The sequence below is a fragment of the Dermacentor andersoni genome, chromosome 11 (assembly GCF_023375885.2).
Source record: "Dermacentor andersoni chromosome 11, qqDerAnde1_hic_scaffold, whole genome shotgun sequence".
Taxonomy (NCBI): domain Eukaryota; kingdom Metazoa; phylum Arthropoda; class Arachnida; order Ixodida; family Ixodidae; genus Dermacentor; species Dermacentor andersoni.
The window spans coordinates 11305823-11324979 of record NC_092824.1 but is presented as its reverse complement, the minus strand read 5'-3'; the positions used below and the strand labels follow the sequence as shown (position 1 = coordinate 11324979).

General features: G+C 46.6%; 1 protein-coding gene across 1 annotated transcript in view; it reads right to left on the bottom strand.

Moving 5' to 3' along the window:
• LOC126517670 (uncharacterized) overlaps positions 1 to 19157 on the bottom strand; it is a 335110-nt gene that overhangs the window by 233348 nt on the left and 82605 nt on the right. The window contains exon 10 of the mRNA XM_055064291.2: positions 12396 to 12441. Within this exon, the coding sequence (XP_054920266.2) occupies positions 12396 to 12441 (46 nt within the window). The remainder of the gene's footprint in view (positions 1 to 12395; positions 12442 to 19157) is intronic.

The window sequence follows — 19157 nt, the reverse complement described above, 5'->3', positions numbered from 1 at the left end:
CCCCATCAAAAATCTTTCTACGTACAGCCAAATATTTCCCCAGTTATGTTTGATGAGGTTAGATATTCTCATTACAATCATTACATAGAGAATAAATGCAGCCTGTTGTTGGGCTTTCCGTCCTTCTGTTCCCTTCAGCAGCATAACTTGATCGCCAATTCATATGAAGTTTTAGACCTTTGCATCTCAAATGCTCAAGTTGTAGATTTCTCTCATTCTGACATATCCCTTGTGTGTCCCAATAAGTTTCATCCATCACTTAAGATAACTGCTTCTGTGTCAGCCTTGAGGCAGAGCTCTTTCAGTGGCATAAATGAATCCTCTTGCTTTGGTTTTAAATGTGATGATTATCTTGGTTTATATGATTTCTTGTCCACCACCGATTGGCCCCTGGTTACAGACAAAAACAATATTGGTGACCAAGTAGATCAGTTTACGGTGTAAAGTCCGAGGATCTCATTGTTCGGTAGACCGGGCTTCAAATACGGTGAAGGACAATACACCGGAAGAGCCGAGAGCAGCGTGTCCTACACTGCTGTTTATTCCTGCAAGAAGACGAACTCCCATGCCATGCACACTCAATAGCTGCACTTCGTTCTTTCTTTTGTGCGAGCTATTTATTTGCTATTATCAACCCTCCTGGCCTACGAAGTTCCACGGGTACATTTTTAGAAAGCACAAATGTTGTATAGGCTGTGTGATTACTTTGCCGTTTCCGAGCTTCAGGTGACATGCACGCACAATTTCGTCATTTCCAGTAATGTCCTCCAAGACACGTACAAGTATCCACCACAGTCTGGGCACAGAGTCGTCGTACACTATGACGATATTGCCTTCACCAATGCTAGTGATGTCTGACACTGGCCTACTATGAGCACTTCTGAGGAGTAGTAAATATTCCTTGTACCAGCAATTCCAGAAGCCTTTGCATTTCTTGAAGCTGTATCCATGTTTTAAGCAGCTCAGTATGGGAGCTAGGCACTGCTGCTGCAGTTGGTAAGTCAGGAAGTGCCGTCAGTTGCTTGCCATGCAGGAAATGGGCAGGTGTCAAGACTTCTGCTTCCTCTGGCATAAGATATGAATACGTCAGGGGGTAAACTGTTTATGATCGCTTCTATTTCTGTTAGGACCATGCTCATGAGATCATAATCTAGCAGTGACCTTCCTAGTGCTTTCCACAAACTGTCTTTAACTGATCGCACAATACGCTCCCAAAATCTGCCTCACCAAGGAGTACGGCCACCAGAGAATTTCCATGTAATGTGATGAGCTGACAGGTAATTGCCAACCTCACTTCCCCGAACAGTGTCATACAAAGTGTGAAGTTCATGAGAAGCATGCTTAAAGCACAGAGCATTGTCAGAGTAAATCATCGCAGGAAATCTATGACGTGTAACAAAGCATCGGAAAGTCTCTATGAAACCATCGGCAGTTGAGCGCAAGACAAGCTCTAGGTGAATCGCATGAACTACAGTGATGTAGGATTTCTGTGTGGGCTCACTTTTCAGGTAGCGACGCCATTGAAGCTGTCGCAGGCTTGGCCCTTAAGTGCATGCACTAAGCACACCACCCAATCACTCTTTTCACGCACTGCTCTGCCTTCGTCACCCATAAGCTCTGTTGGAGTACTGCGATGGTCGTTGCGACTCCCACGTGGAAAAGCCCCCGGTGCAAGCAAATTGCGATGAGTTCAGTGGCGCGGTGATCACCAGGAAGCAGAATTGGGTGCTTGATGCCCTCCTGGTCCGTGACATTCCCAAGTCTCGCTTGAATCTCGAGCAAATCATCGTTCTCCACAAGAAAGGGGTACAAATCTCTGATTTTCGATGCCTTGTGGAGCTCTCGTTCTGCCTGGAGGGATGATAATTCAAGGTCAAATCACTGCTTTTGGGCAATGGAAAGCCAATACCTTCCTGAAGCGGCAAGCTACTTTGATGTTAGGTGTTTTTTAAGGGTTGGCAGGCCACGGCAGGCTGCCCCAAATCTCAGTATGCACGCTGTGACCTGTGGCACCCGCAGCCAGGTACTATGTCTTGACAAGTCAGACAGGGTGCACCGATGTAGCTAAAGCATGGAGTGTAACAATGTACACTTCTGACTCCACGTCTTGTACAATAGTCAGATTGGCAGCCTTTTTTCATGTTGGCCATTCTTGGCCATTCTTTTGGCCATTCTTCAAGTCTTGCTAACCAAGCTGGTCCTCTCCACACAATTTCGCTATCAATCAGAGGCTGGACAGAAGTGCCCTGAGAAACTAGGTATGCTGGGTTTTCTTTTCCAGAACAGTGGTTCTTCATTAAAACTTCTTTCTGGGCGAGTTGGTGCATACTTGATTTGAAAACTATAACAGTGCAAACACATGCAACCACAAAAAAACAAGGACGAGACACAAGCGCTGTTGTGGTTCCACTGTGAAGAGTCGGTACTATCTTGAATTTCTGTGACCCTGTTTCTGACAAACTGTCGCCATCTCGTAGTGACACCTCGGATCCAACCAAGAGCCACTGTTTAATCCGTCCAAAAATAGCATTTCGAAGAAGGGATTTCCAGTGTGACAGCTATAAACTTCGCAAGTAGGGCACCCACAATAAGCTCGAGCCGTGGAAGTGAAAGCTGTTTAAGTGGACCTACTCATGCTTTTGCCAAGAGAATCTTTACAGATGCTTTACAGGTAAGCCACAGTACCACAGGCTGCGTTGCTTGCGTTCGTAAAAACATGGAGATCAAACGAATGCAAGTCACTAGTTAGTAAACAAACAGTGCTGGGCACTGAAAGAGTTAATATTGGGGACTTCTTTGCACCACGTATTCCACTCTTGGGCAAGTTCTGTTGGAATCTTGCTACCCCAATCATGTTCCATTTGCCAAAAGCACTGGAAGAGGATCTTGGCAGAGATCAGAAATGGAGCTGCAAGACCTAGAGGGTCGAACATAGGAGCAGAGGTCTGCAAGGTGAACAGTTTCATTGAGTGAGCTCCTTGCAAGCACTTAATAACTGGATCGACGTTCAAACTTAGGTTGAATTAATGTTTGACATTTGATGGCGCAAGGGCCAGGCATGGCCAAAGAGCGCCATGCCTGTGGTGTGTAGATTGAGTTCTATGAGTTGATGTGACGTGGCTGTAAAGGGGCCTTAAAATGGTTGCTCTAAAGTGCGTAAAGTCTATGTGTAATAAGATTATGGCTATGACACATGACGTGTACTAGGAGCATTAAGGTGCACTGCGAAAGAATGATACGATACACAGAGTATGTCAGATGCTAAGGTTGACTAGAGCACCACTTCCTCGTTAGAGCCCTTAAGATACAAGGGCCTGGAGGCATGCGCTATACAACACTGCTATCGCAGTGGCATCCTCTGAAAAGAGGAAGCACTACGAATATATAGGACTAATAACATGCAGGACAACATCATTAAAGAAACCAAGCACTGCTTTTGTGTTAAAAAGTGGTTCTTTGCCAATAAACATAGCCGGGTGAAGTGGGACACAACAGCGGTATGCCAGAGGAAAGCGTTTCTTTCTCTCAGCTTCAGCTTCCCGACACTCCAGTAAGATGTGGAGGATGGTCAGCCTCTCTCCGCATCTACCACAGCTTGGTGGTTCATTACCAGTAAGTGAAAAATTATGGGTGCCAAATGTGTGCCCTATTCTGACTTTGTTGTGTGACCTTGTTGCAGAGGGCCAGAAACCTAACTGTGGTTTGATTACGTGCAGCTTATTGTTTGTTTTCACGTCCCACAAGCGTTGCCAGTGGTCCCGTAGTTTCCTTCGTAAGAGAGGCTTCAGATCTGTAGCAGGGACCGCAGTGCTAAGAGTAGCTTGTGATGTAATTGATGTGGCCATTTGGTCTGCTAGAACATTACCCTCGATTCCTCTATGGCCAGGTACCCAGCATATACTGATATGCTGGTTTGATAAGTACGTTCTACACAGAACGGAGTAGAGCTCAATAAGTACAAGGTTTTTGTGTCTACAGAGTGACTTCAGGGCTATTACAACACTTAGGGAGTCTCTAAATATCACTGTTTTTCGAAGTTTTGATTTCGTTATATGCTTCACTACCGACAATAGTGCATGAGCTTCGGCCGTAAATATACTTGTTTCCGGGTGCAGTGCACCGGATTACGAGAAAGATGGGCCGATGGCTGCGTAAGAAACCCCTGTATGTGACTTCGAAGCATCTGTGTAAAACTTTATGCAAGACTACTTATACTGGAGTTCTAGAAAACGCGTTTTGATATGTGCCTCTGGCACATGTTTCATGACATCCACAAACGACATATAACAGTCCATGAGCTGGTACTGCCATGGCGGTAACATTTTCGCTTGAGTCATAGGATGATGCTCAAGAACTGGAACAACCATTTGTTCAATGAGGTTCCTCACACGTAAAGCAAATGGCTTCTTCACTGCAGGTCGGTTATGGAAGAGCGTAGCAGCGGCGATATCGTTTATGGCTGGATAACAAGGATGTTCAGTGTTTGCTTGTACTCTCAGAAAATATGTAAAACTGCTATATGACCGCTGCAGATGAAGTGACCACTGATTTGACTCTACGTAGAGGCTGTGGATTGGACTTGTCCTGAAAGCACCGGTCGCGAGACTGGTACCCAGATGGTGGATGGGGTCTAGGATTTTTGAAGAACTTGGTGTTGCAGAATTATAAATTATTGCTCCGTAATCAAGGCGGAAGTGGTCAAGACTATTATATAATTTCAGAAGGCACTTTCGATCACTACCTCATGTAGTGCGCAACAGAAGCTTGAGAAGGTTCATTGTTTTCAGACATTTTATTTTCAGATTTTGAACATGGGGAATAAATGTGAGCTTTGAGTCTAAAGTGATTCCCAGGAATTTATGTTGGCTGCTCACAGAGAGTTGGTCTCCCTTGAACATAATACTAGGCAGTGGTGCTACCCTCTCTTGTTTGAGAAGAGTACGCAGGTACTTTCTTGGGTGTTTATTTCGAAAGCGTTCTCATCCGCCCATTTGGACAATTTGTTTATCCCAAGCTGCACTTGTCGTTCGCAGATAGCAATATTGCATGATTTGAAACTTACTTGTACACCATCGACATAAAGGGAATAAAACATTGCGCGTAGAATGACTGTATGCAGGCTGTTCATTTTTAGAATAAACACTGTGCAACTAAGTACGCCCTCCTGGTGGAACAACAGTTTCTTGGGTGAATGATTTAGATAAAGCATTGCCTACATTTACGCGAAAAGTGCGGTTAGACAGATAGCTTTCAAGTGTGTTTAGCATGTTCCCACGGACGCCCATTGCGGAAAGATCGTGAAGGATCCCGAATCACCATGTCGTGTCGTACGCTTTCTCTAGGTCTAGAAATGCTGAAAGTAAAAATTGCTTATGAATGAATGCATCTCTCTTTGCCTCAAGGCAGACAAGATGGTCTATTGTCGACCTTTCCTCTCGGAAACCACACTGAAAGGGGTCTAGTTTGTTGTTACTTTCTAGAAAGCTGATTAAGCGCCGGTTCACCATTTTTCCCAAAATTTTGCACATACAGCTGCTGGTTAAAAGGAAGAGGTCTGGACACCGACCAAAAATGGTTTAAAAGAGTTATTTACGTTTCGGCTCCCCCACGGGAGCCTTGTTCACAATGAAAGAAGCGGCAGAGCTGGCGCCCCTTTTTATGTGCGTCTCAAAACATGATTAAGGCACCTGGCATACATGGGCGGCAGATTGCCTTCGTTGCGATTAAGAGTGTGCGCCGTGGTTTGGATGATTAGGGACTCAAGATAAAGACGCGAAGAATGATTTCGCTCCTTGGCAATCACACGAGATTTCTCCCAGTTAATCTTATGTGATGTGGCTGCGCAGTGTTCGGCCAAGGCATTTGATGCAACGTGTCGTTTCTGGACGTCATTCATGTGTTGCTTAAGTCTTGTTTTGAAGTTGCCGGTTTCACCTGCGTAGACGTACCGACAATCCGCACACGGAATGACATACACCACGCCTGGGAACTTGTCCTTTTCCAAAGGGTCTTTCACATGCACGAGCTCGTGTCTAAGTTTCCGGGAGGGCACGTGCGCAGCCTGCACGTCATATGACCGCAGGACGCGTGCAAGAGTCTCGCTTATGCCGGGGACATACGGAATCGAAGCCCGTCTTTTAGGGGGTCCAGACTGCGTGGGTGCTGTGCGAGCCAGCTGGCGCCCTACTGAGTCAATGACGTACTCAGGGTATCCACAAGCCATTAATTCCCTCCGCACAAGTGCATTGTCCGCCATGTGGTCTTCGGCTGTTGTGCACACGTTTTTTGCCCGACGAAGAAGAGAGCCGACAACAGACCTCTTTTGCGAAGCAGGGTGCACCGATCTGTAGTTTAGGTAGCGGCCCGTGTGAGTGTGCTTCCTAAACACCTTGAATAACAGGTTTGGCCCATCTCGCTGCACAAGGGTGTCCAGAAACGGCAGTTGCCCTTCAGATTCCACTTCAACGGTGAACTTGATTGCTGCTTGTATATTGTTTAGGTGAGCCGTGAAAGGGTCAAGGTTCTTCCTTTGCAAAATGCTGAAACAGTCGTCGACATATCTGAGGAAGACTTTAGGTGCCGGTGTAAACGACGACAACGCTTGAGCTTCGATAGCCTCCATTGTTAGGTTGGCTACTGTGACCGAAATCGACGCACCCATTGCTGCTCCGTGTACTTGGCGATAAAATTTCTTCTGGAACGTGAAATACGTATTTGATAGGCAAAATTTTAGTAGCCTACCTAGGTCAGGCACATCGATGGGGGATCTGTCAGGCAACGTCGGGTCTTCGTCAAGGGCGGCGACGCAAACTTCCACGGCCATGTCTATTGGTACGCTTGTAAACAGTGAGACCACGTCAAAAGAAACTAAGACTTCATCGGGGTGGACGCTTGTCCCTTTAACCTTTTCAATGAAGTCGTACGTGTTGCGTATGTGCGTGGCACGCTTTCCAACGAGTGGCGAAATGATTCTGTGAAGAAAATTTGACAGCTTGTGGAGCGGCGAACGTGTGAAGTCCACAATGGGGCGCAGGGGAACATCGGGCTTGTGCACTTTCGGTAGGCCGTATATTGCTGGGGCAGATCCATTGTGGCAAATCAGTCTGTAGTACAAATGCTTGTGCTGAGGCGGCACCATACGGAAGACGTCGGCGAGCAGTTTCTGCAGATCCCTCTGAAGCTTGGGTGTCGGGTCTCTTGCGACGCTGGCGTACGTGTGAACGTCACTCAATAGCAAGCACATTTTTTCGATGTATTTGCTCTTGTCTAGAAGGACAGTAGCGTTCCCCTTGTCGGCGGGAAGTACGACAATATCCCGGTTCTCCTGCAACCTCTTGACGGCATCACGTTCTTGCTTGCACAAGGTGTCCACGGTGGGTTGGGCGTGCAACTTCAACAATACGTTTACAACGCGTGTGCGAGCCTCGTCACGGCGGGATCGGTCGACCAAGTTGACAGCGCGCTCAGCGGCGCATATTACTTTCTTCGTGTCCGTTGCAGGTCCCGTGTTGAAGTTGAGACCAAGACTTAGAACTGCCATTTCGTAGCCGTCAGGCTGGTATGAGGACAAGTTGTACACAGAGTTTTTGAGGGCACTTGGTGGACGTGCTGTGCGGCACTGCTTCAGCCTTTCGAATTTCCTGTCGTGGCATTGCTCATCTTTCCGAGCGCGAAGATTGGCTTGAAAATTTGCATGCAATTGTATGCGCGCCATCTCTTCTGGGCAGTGATCCTCGAGACGCCGCCGAGAAAAGAAAGCATCATTCCTAAGTCTTCGTACTTGGTCCCTGCAGTCCATGATCCTCGCTTGCAACAGATGCCGTTCTGCCTTGGAAACCATGTTGAAAAGGTTAAAGGGACAAGCGTCCACCCCGATGAAGTCTTAGTTTCTTTTGACGTGGTCTCACTGTTTACAAGCGTACCAATAGACATGGCCGTGGAAGTTTGCGTCGCCGCCCTTGACGAAGACCCGACGTTGCCTGACAGATCCCCCATCGATGTGCCTGACCTAGGTAGGCTACTAAAATTTTGCCTATCAAATACGTATTTCACGTTCCAGAAGAAATTTTATCGCCAAGTACACGGAGCAGCAATGGGTGCGTCGATTTCGGTCACAGTAGCCAACCTAACAATGGAGGCTATCGAAGCTCAAGCGTTGTCGTCGTTTACACCGGCACCTAAAGTCTTCCTCAGATATGTCGACGACTGTTTCAGCATTTTGCAAAGGAAGAACCTTGACCCTTTCACGGCTCACCTAAACAATATACAAGCAGCAATCAAGTTCACCGTTGAAGTGGAATCTGAAGGGCAACTGCCGTTTCTGGACACCCTTGTGCAGCGAGATGGGCCAAACCTGTTATTCAAGGTGTTTAGGAAGCACACTCACACGGGCCGCTACCTAAACTACAGATCGGTGCACCCTGCTTCGCAAAAGAGGTCTGTTGTCGGCTCTCTTCTTCGTCGGGCAAAAAACGTGTGCACAACAGCCGAAGACCACATGGCGGACAATGCACTTGTGCGGAGGGAATTAATGGCTTGTGGATACCCTGAGTACGTCATTGACTCAGTAGGGCGCCAGCTGGCTCGCACAGCACCCACGCAGTCTGGACCCCCTAAAAGACGGGCTTCGATTCCGTATGTCCCCGGCATAAGCGAGACTCTTGCACGCGTCCTGCGGTCATATGACGTGCAGGCTGCGCACGTGCCCTCCCGGAAACTTAGACACGAGCTCGTGCATGTGAAAGACCCTTTGGAAAAGGACAAGTTCCCAGGCGTGGTGTATGTCATTCCGTGTGCGGATTGTCGGTACGTCTACGCAGGTGAAACCGGCAACTTCAAAACAAGACTTAAGCAACACATGAATGACGTCCAGAAACGACACGTTGCATCAAATGCCTTGGCCGAACACTGCGCAGCCACATCACATAAGATTAACTGGGAGAAATCTCGTGTGATTGCCAAGGAGCGAAATCATTCTTCGCGTCTTTATCTTGAGTCCCTAATCATCCAAACCACGGCGCACACTCTTAATCGCAACGAAGGCAATCTGCCGCCCATGTATGCCAGGTGCCTTAATCATGTTTTGAGACGCACATAAAAAGGGGCGCCAGCTCTGCCGCTTCTTTCATTGTGAACAAGGCTCCCGTGGGGGAGCCGAAACGTAAATAACTCTTTTAAACCATTTTTGGTCGGTGTCCAGACCTCTTCCTTTTAAGTATGCATCATCCCGACCAGACGGGCTTCCGTCATACTCTCAACTTCATACAGCTGCTGGCTAAGGCCGGGTCTTTCCCTTGTTTAAGTACGGGGATGACTATAGCTTTTTTCCAGGAAGATGGAATATAGCCCGCCGCCGACATGGTATTCAAAAGAGATAGGAGTGTTTCCAGTGTTTCAGGGTGTAGGCGCCTAATCATTTCGTATATGATGCGATTGCCACCCGGCGCCGAGTTGTTGCAAGGAGCGAGAGACACCTTAAGTTCCACCAAAGTAAATGGGCAATTGTAAACATCACTCGATGACCCTTTGCAGTTTAGGGGATGCTGCTCCTCATATTCTTTGAGTCTGAGAAATGTTTCTGTATAGTGCGATGCACTCGGGACATATTGAAAGTGTTCGCCTAGAGAATCCGCCCGATTTTCCAGGCTTTCACTTTGGCTACTTACTAACGGTCGGGGGTGTGACTCCCGACCTATTAACTTATTTACCCTATTCGATAGTCTTGTTTTATCAGTGTACGAATTTATACTAGAGATGTACCTATCCCAACTTTCTCTCTTTTCACGTCGACGTGTTCTCTAGCCTTATGATCCGACCTGTTTGAAATTAATAAGATTTTTGGCGGGTGGACAATTTCGAGGCAATCTCCAGGCTTTATTTTAATTTTGTCGTGCTTTCCGAGATTCGTCGTTCCACCATGGGATGCGACGTTTACTTGCCAGTCCGTTAGTTTGCTTGATACATTTAGTTGCAGCATCAATAATAAAGCCTGTTAGATATGCCACAGCATTGTCAACATTAAAACCAGCAATGTTATCTCCATCTAAATACGTCAGCTCTTGGAACAGTTTCCAGTTGGCTGAGTTCATGTTCCATCGCTGAAAATGTGGCGAGCACCTATCCTGTTTCGTTAGGTTTAACATAATAGGAAAGTGGTCGTTCCCAAAGGGGTTCTCCAGAACAGTTCACTCAAGATACGGAATTAGTGTACTCAATACTATACTTAAGTCTATGGATAAGTACGTGTTATGTGTCCCACTGTAGTATGTTGGCTCTTTCTTATTAATTATACATGCTCCTGAAAAAAAGAGAAAGTTTTCAATGAGTCGACCTCTTGCGTCGCATCGTGAGTCTCCGCACATCGTGTTATGAACGTTAAAATGTCCCACGAGTATGTAAGGCTCGGGAAGCTGATCAATGAGGCTATAAAGGTCTGTTTTTTTGAGATGCTGGTTCGGTGGTATATAAATGGAACACACAGTTACTAGTTTATTAAAAAGAATGGCCCGAACTGACACTGCCTCAAGGGGTGTGTTAAGGGCGATGGGTCGGTAAGCGACAGATTTGAGGGCTACTACTGCTACACCGCCAAAGGCGGTAGCCTCGTTGCGGTCATTCCAAAAGATAGAGTAATTACGAAGAAAATTAGTGTTAGTAGGTTTCAGATGTGTCTCTTGAACACATAGAAACATTGGACTATATTCATGTAGGAGTTCTTTAGTGTCATCGAAATTGTGGAAGAGACCTCCGACATTCCAGTGTACTATTTGTGTCTGCATTATGGTAAATGTGTTATGTGCTGTGTGTTTAAGAGACGAGGATTAACTCGCGGGTCCTTTGGAGGCGCCGTGAAGTGAGTTTTGTCTTTTTCGGAGCAGTTGAGAGAGGCTCGCCGCTCCTTAGGCACTGGTGGCGTCATCTTGCTGGTTGTTGTGTCCATTACCTCCTGCGAGGCGCTGGACATGGGCTCTTGCGAGCGCTGGGTTTGACTTGAAAGCCTCGTCTCAGTAGACAAGACCTTTGAGCCCACCGGCTCGGAGGTCGATGGTCCCTTCTGGGGTGGCAAAGCAGCGCTAGCTGCAACCGCCGGGAGACTGGATGGCGTCCCCGCCAGCTCACTGGGTGTGGGCTGGGCAGCTGCCAGAAGCCGTTGTGTCGCCGCCCCCTGACGTGTGTTTCCATTTATGCCCAAGCCCAGTGCTCAACCGCTGCACTGCCATGCGCTGCTCCCGTCTACCACGTTTCTGGGAACTTCTTCCCTGGAGAGCCATGGCGAGCGCCCTAGATCCTTCTAGGTACTTGGTGGGACTAGGGAGATGTTAAGCCTGGGCGCGGAATCTGCTCAGCCAGCTGTCGCTAAGAGAAAATAGGTTTTTCAAAATATGCCGCCTAGGCTATTTCAAAATAAAAGTTGCGTGAGGAAGCTGAAGTAACACTCGACGAAATTCTTCAGTCTAGATAAGGGGATAAAGGGATGTGATAAGAAGTTGGTCGTGGTGCGCGAGGCGCTTCGATCTACAATAGCTGGGATTATCGTGGGGCATGGAAGGTTTCTCGCACTATCAGCCATATCATTGCTGCAATCAAGCGTCCTTTCCTTGTTGACATCACTATCTCTTTTCCAGTACAAACAATAGCAAGGCACAGGTGCCACACACGACACATATTAAACAAACTATCGCGCGACGTCCAGAAAGAAAAAAAAAGAAATAAGAAATCACGCAGGAACTACTCTGGGAGTTTGCTTTCAAGCTATAGAAGCTTATCCTGAGTAATAAGAGACACATTCTTGAACCTCGTAACTTAGAGGTGATAATCATGAGTTATGGTTGTTGTAACTTTTACAAAGATTTGTAAACATACACTGTTCAACACTTCTTATTGGAACATTTATTGATTTAAATTTCTTGGCGTAGTGCATTTTTCATGCTTGCTCCCCTTGATGCATGATTGTAGGCAGGAAAGTTTGGCTATTAAATACACACTAACTACATATAGTGTCAGAGCAAAGGTATTAGGCATGTTCGCTGCAGTATGCAGATTGACAAAATAAGCAGCCTCTCGTGTGCCTAGCAAAGCCCTGTGAAGTGATGGCTTGTACAATATGGTTGTTGCCTTTCAGACCTCATAAGTGGACGCTACGTCAATTTCTTAGCATTAAAATTGAACACACACTCAGCACATAAGACAGGCCGTGGTTTGTGAACGGTTTATAGTGCTTATTGAGGCCCCTATCCTGTCGAAATTGAGGCTTTAAGTGTCTGTTTTAGCCACATAAAACCAGACTTAAGGTGGTTAATAATTCAGATTCTAAGTCATGTGTATCGCTTTGTGGCTTAACACTAGGAAGATGCGTTCATTCATGAGCCTTTCTGAAGTCTTAAAATTGTACTCACACGTGCTTGGAGGTGTGGAAGTCGAAACATCCCTGAAGAGGTCTCCCTGAAACAAATAATTCAAGAACCTTTATAACCACAAATTCAACAATCTCATGTGAACGGGCAAAAACGGAAGCAAGCATTTACAGCCTACATATGTAGCATACAACAAGTGAGCATGGACAGTGGCTAAAGATCTTGAAAAGCACGAAGTGCTTGCCTCATTTCACTGTGGTATGGTTTTTAAAAAGAATGCATGGGACGTCAATTAGACTACTTCAATTGAGCAACAAAATGTACTACAAGTGATAAGTCATACTGCTAAATCTTTGCCGACTCAAGTCTTAAATTATTCTTCTAAGTAGAAACCCAAGTAACTCAAAAGGGCAATGTGAATTGCAGGATACTGAGGTGGGCGTCAATCTAGCCTTTTAATTTACAGTTAATCTACCCAATCTAGCATTTGAAACATTTCTCACCGCTGAAACAAAGAGTGCATCTTTCTCAGTGACAAACCTGTCAAGGCTTGTCAAAATTTCCTTCTTCAGTTTATTCAGAAGAAACAACATGAACGGATCAATTTACAGAAGGAAGTCCCAGAGCTGAAAGGACACTGCCCGTCGGAGAATGCATACAAGACAGAACATAGCAAGTGTAACAGAAGCAGAAGTGTCTATAAGCTGTACAGCTGTAATTAGCTGGAGCTATAAGCAGAAAAGAGGTCTAGTACACGATTTGCAAGAAAAGAAAAATTTCAAACAGAGGAGAAAAAAGGAAAGGACATAATGCAGTTCATATATAAACAAATCATTAGGCATTTAAAGAAACTGTTATGTAATTTCTAATAACAGAGTTTTCTGTGTGTTCTATTGCAGAGGCCAATGATCCCCGAGAAGTCCCTGTAGCTTATTTCTCAGAGAACATTTTAATATTTTGACCAAAGGTAACTTTCTGTTGCTTTTTTTTTTATATATATGACTTATTCTCAAACTTCAGCCCATTGAAAACCATTCTAAAGCTTTTTCACCCAATGTGCTTGATATTTTAAGTGTGAAAACCTCACATTACCTCTTCACAAAGCAACATATTGCCATGTAGTAGTGATGGTGAAGAAAGCGGCAAAACTGTGAAGGACGAAACTTGCGTGTTATTCGGCATACCTCTGCCCTCAAAAACAAACTACACTGAAAGAACAATGATAGCGCCGAACACAGTCGGCGATTGGCGAAAATCTGATCAGCGGGTCAAGCATTTCGGCTTTTATAGATGAGTCATCAAAGGTTCCAGAGTAATCGCTGGTGCTTGCATGTTTTCCAGAAAGTACTACACAATTCACGTCGTGCGTACATGCAATCAGATTAACAAGATTCGGTGACAATAGACAGTGCATTGAACCATCTATAACATTTGAGAAACCTCCAGTACATGCAGGCGCGTCCTGCAGTGAGCAATAACATTTGTTACACGGTCAAACACAGCCACCCGATAAAGATAAACAAGTACACGTGTCAATACCCACCTCTTAAAAAAGCATCGTCCCGATGCTACAAACAAATATGAAAGTGAGAACAAAACCATGCATAATAAAGAAAAAACAACAAAATAACAAGGAAACTAAGTCCCTAAGTTCGTCAGTGGGCATAGAAAGGCTTAAGTCACACCACGTGAATGACTTCAGGATGTGAGCGGTGCCGCTGTGACTGCGAAATGATGTCTGGCACGACCTCATAGTCAAGTGCTCCAATGCATCAGATGATCCCGTATGGTCCGAAATAGCGGCGTAACAAGCTTCTCACTAAGTCCTTGTGGGCATGTCGAAGTCCAGGCCCAAACACTGTCACCGTGGGCTGGTGCTCGACATAGCGTCATCGAAGAGTGTAGTGTCGGCTGTCAGTCCTCTGCTCATTCTTGATGCGCATACAGGCGAGCTGTCGGGCTTCTTCGGTGCACTGGAGATCAGCGGCGACTTCGAGATTGTCTTCGTCAGTGACGTGTGGCAGCATCGTGTTGAGAGTCGTCGTCAGGTTCCCTGTAAACCAGCTTGAACAGCGTGATCTGCATTGTTTCTTACACCGCCGTGTCCTAAGCGAAGCTTACATATGGCAGGATGGCATCCCAGGTCTTGTGTTTGACATCAAAATACATCGCTAAAATGTCGGCAAGGGTCTTGTTCAGCCGCTCCATAAGACCATTCGTCTGTGGGTGATAGGCAGTTGCCCTCCTGTGGCTTGTTTGGCTCTATTGCAAAATGGTTTGGTTGAGCTCTGCAGTGAAGGCCGTTCCTCTGTCGGTGATGAGGACTTTTGGGGCACCATGTCGCATCAGGATGTTCTCGACGAAGAACTTGGCAACTTTGGCTGCACTACCTTTAGACAGAGCTTTCATTTCGGCATAGCAGGTAAGGTAGTCGGTAGCCATGGCGATCCCACTTGTTTCCAGGCGATGTCTGAAAGGGCCCCAACAAATCCATCCCGATCTGCTGAAATGGTCAGCAGGGAGGCTCGATCGGCTGTAGTAATCCCGCCGACCTATTCAGTGATGTCTTGCATCACTGGAAGTCTCGACATGTCTTGACATAATGGGCGACATCGACAGTCAGGTGCGGCCAATAGTACTTCTCCTGTATTCTTGTGAGCATACGGGAAAACCTGAGGTGCCTGGCCGCCTTATCATTGTGCAGGGCATGCAGAACTTCTGACCGAAGTGCTCCAGTCGCAACAAGAAGGTAGTTTGCACAAGCTGGCAAAAAGTTCTTCACCAGGACATCATTTTGTAAGAAAAACGAAGACAATACGTGCCTTGGGACAAAGTCAGTCTTGCTTCACAAGTACTCAGCAAGGCTTCTGAGCTCCGGGTCCACTCGCGGCTGCTTGACACAGTCGTCTGCACTTATTGTACCTGAGAAGGCCTTGGTCTTGTCTTGGTCATGTTGGGGCGGCAAGTCCATGGGAGAGCGAGACAGGCAGTCGGCATCAGAGTGTTTTTGTCCGGACTTTTAGACTACTGTGATGCCATATTCTTGCAGTCTGAGGCTTCACCTCACCAGGCACCCTGAAGGGTCCTTTAAATTCACTAGCCAACACAATGCGTGACAGCCGCCGACTACTTTGAACAGCCTGCCATATAGGCGTGGGCGGAATTCCTTTTCAGTCGTACAGTAAAACCTCGTTAAACCGTACCCGCTTAAACAGTAGTTTCGTTTTAAAAGTAGTAAAGTCAAATCCCCGACTCAGCGGCCATTGAACATAATATGTTTTGTATCCGCATAAACCGTACTAACTTATTGCGTATGTATCGGTTAACACGTAGTGTTTCCACTTTTCGTTGCGCAATCACGGTGGTGCTTCATCTCCATTGGGCGGCCCGGCAGAGGAACAAGTCTCGGAGATCTGAACAACAGCCTCCAAGTGCCCTGTGAATTTGTGCGTGAAGCAACGTCAACATCAACATCATTTCGGCGCTGTCCCAGAGAGCGTTGTGGCATTGTGTAAGCGAGGACTCGTGTCATGCCGAAGCTTGGATAAAAAAAACTCCGGGTGCTCAGCATAGAAGAAAAATCAGATATCGTTTGTGCTGTCGAACGTGACACGAAGAAGTCGGCGCTGGCACATGACATGGGTCTACTGTTGACTACAGTGTGTGGCATTTGGAACGTGAAGAAGTTGCTCGGCAGCGCTGCTGTGACCGCGAAGAGATGTCAGCTGCGAGGTTCGACTTTTCATCATTGTTGCCCCTTTTGCTGAAGTGTCGGCTAGCGACAGTGATAAGGATGACACAGAAAGCGACAGCACGGGCAATTCAGGCCCGACAGTGACAGAAGCTGCACGCTACGTCAGCCTCACGAATGCAATCATCGTGACGAGAACAGCACCCTGCAATGAAAAGGTGCCCCGCGACTTCTGGAACGCTACTATGCGTGCGCACGGAGAATATGCAACACTAATGAACAATCTGCAATGTGAGTGCTTGCCAAGAAGAGGGGGCTGGTTGAAGAGCTGGCATTGAAAGCTTCAGTAAGTTTGAGGCCACCGTCGTCGCTGCTAGGCCGCCGCGACATCAAACGAAAATAACACTATTGTCGTGTGAAGTAAATAAATACTGCACGTTTTTTCCCCTTTCATCACACTCTCTCTTCCGTTTTTGATAGGTAAGTGGGCGATCTTATGCTATTTCAGTTAATCAGTACTACCGTTTAGTACGTACTTTTTCCGAGCTCCGGCCAACTACGGTTTAACGAGGTTTCACTGTAGAATAATTGCCTCCTGCTTTTGAAAGCAACAGGCTAGCGTAAGCTATCACCCGTTCAAGTCCGCCTATCCTCTGGACTAGGACGGCACCGAGGCCTAAGTTAATGGCATTGGTGCGGATTTCTGTATTGGAGTCTTCGTCGAAGTGCACAAGTGCTGGTGGCAACTACATCTGTTGTTTAAGTTCTTCAAATGCATTGGCCTATGGCATTTCCCACTTGAGTTCGACATCATATTTAGTTAGATATGTGTCAGCGGCTCAGCAATATGTGAAAAGTCCATGACAAAGTGCCTGTAGTAGGCACACATACGGAATCTACGCACTGCCTTCTTGTCGATGGGCTGCTGGAACTTTGCGATTGCAGCAGTTTTCTGTGGGTCGGGGCGGACTCCAGATTTGCTGATGACGTGGCCTAGGAACAGAAGCTCATCGTAAGTGAAGCGTAACTTTTTCGGCTTCAGAGTGAGCCCTGATGACTTGATGGCCTCTAGTATTGTCAGAAGCCGCCTAAGGTGATCGTCCAATTTTATGCAAAGATGACAATGTCGTCCCTCTCATTGACTTCTATTTTCCAGTAGCTAGCCTTGAGATTCATCGACGAGAAGTACTTAGCGTTGCGGAGCTGACCTAATGCGCCATCTATCCGTGGGAGGGGGTATACATACTTCTTCATGATCTTGTTCAGTCGACGATACATGATGCAGAAACGTAGGGATCCATCTTTTTTCTTCACCAAGACTACAGGACATGCCCATGGGCTTTTTGACTGCTGGATGATGTTGCGCAGCAGTTCCTCGACTTGCTGCCTTATAGCTTCACACTCTCGCGTTGAAACTAGGTAGGGGCTCTGGTGGAGTGGTTGCGGGCACTCTTTTGTTATTATGCAATGGTTTGGAACTGGTGTTCATTGAATCCTCGAAGACGTCGAAAAGCAGTATTTGTATCGTCAGAGACTTCTGAGCTGTTGCTGCTTACTCATGGCGAAACTTGGATTTATGAGGAAGTCTGGTTCGGGAACTATGGTTGTCGGGGTAGATGCAGCTGAATTTTAGAGGACAAATGCACTGCTGGTTTCCACAATTTCCTCGATACATGCGATTGTCATGCCCTTGTTGATGGGCTTGAACTCCTGGTTGAAATTGGTCAGCATCTTTCGCTTTTCCTCCGTGTAGCCAAGGAATCCCTCTTGCGACGTAAATTTCATGATCGAGCAGTACATTGTTCATTCTTGATGACGTCTTCTACGTCTGCGGGCATTTCGGTGCCAACAGAAATGACAATGCTTGAGTGAGGCGGGATGCTCACTTGATCTTTGAGCACACTCAAGGCGTGGTGACTACAAAAGCTCTCCGGCGGGATTGCTTGATCTTCAGACAGTGTTATCAAATTCGAGTTCAGGTCGATGATTGCGCTGTGTTGCTTCAGGAAGTCCATGCCGAGAATGACGTCTCGTGGACACTGTTGGGAGGATAACGAAGGTGGCAGGTTAAGTTTGGTAATGAGTGGCAATTCTTGCCGTGCAGATTTCAATCGGTGTTACAGTCGACTCTCGTCACAACGGACCCTGATAATCCAACAAAATATGTGCGTTTTATCCGAAGTCCGTAATATCCGAAACGCCTAACTTCCGAAACTTTGGTCTCTATGCATTACAACATTACTGCAAAGAGCGAGTGGCGAACTTCCAAAGCAAAAAACAAACAAACAAAAAATGCTTTCAGTTTACCAACACGCCCAACAAATGGCAATGCTGAAAAAAGGTCAGTTTTGTTCGAAAGGCAAAGCATCAATTGCAATAGCGAATTAGCAAACAGCTATGTGAAATAAAGATGGTAATTTTATCAGCCGTATAAAGTTGTGAACAAGCACAGGTAGACATGAACACCTCTCGCTCTATGACCGTGGAAAGTGGCTGTCAAAACAGAGTGAGGAAGTGTGCCAGCAACAGCAAGCGAATTGACCTTTGTGCTGTCTCTCGCTTCAACGTGAACTAAAAGTCCAAAGCACAGTGCATACGAAGCTAACGGTACTGGGCGCACTTTGTCCACATCGCAGATCACTTTCAAGATACGGCGGCCGCGTGGGCGCACGCTTTGTCTGCATTACAGATCGCTTTCAAGATATGGCGCTCGTGCAGGCCCACTATTAACAGCGGCCACTGAAGTAGAACCCCCCTCTCCCTCACATACCACCCTGCCTCGCGGGCGAAAGACAACGTGCTTCTACCCAGCTTCTCTCCCTCCCTCATGAGCACGATATTGAGCAGCGATCATCGGCTGACCCTCACAAGTCAGTTGCCAGCCCGTGTCGACACAGCAAAAGTCCGTTTTATACACCCGATTTTGACAAAAATTGCCGCTAATTTCATACGCTGTAGCCGATGGACCGTTGCAGCATGGTCCGTTGAAAGCAAGCTGCCTAAGGTGACTCAAAGTGACTGCCGAATCTCCTCGTGGGCAATGTCAGTAATGTAATATCAGTAATGTCACGTCAGTAATAGGTAGAGGAAACTAAGGTTGAAATATGGTCTGC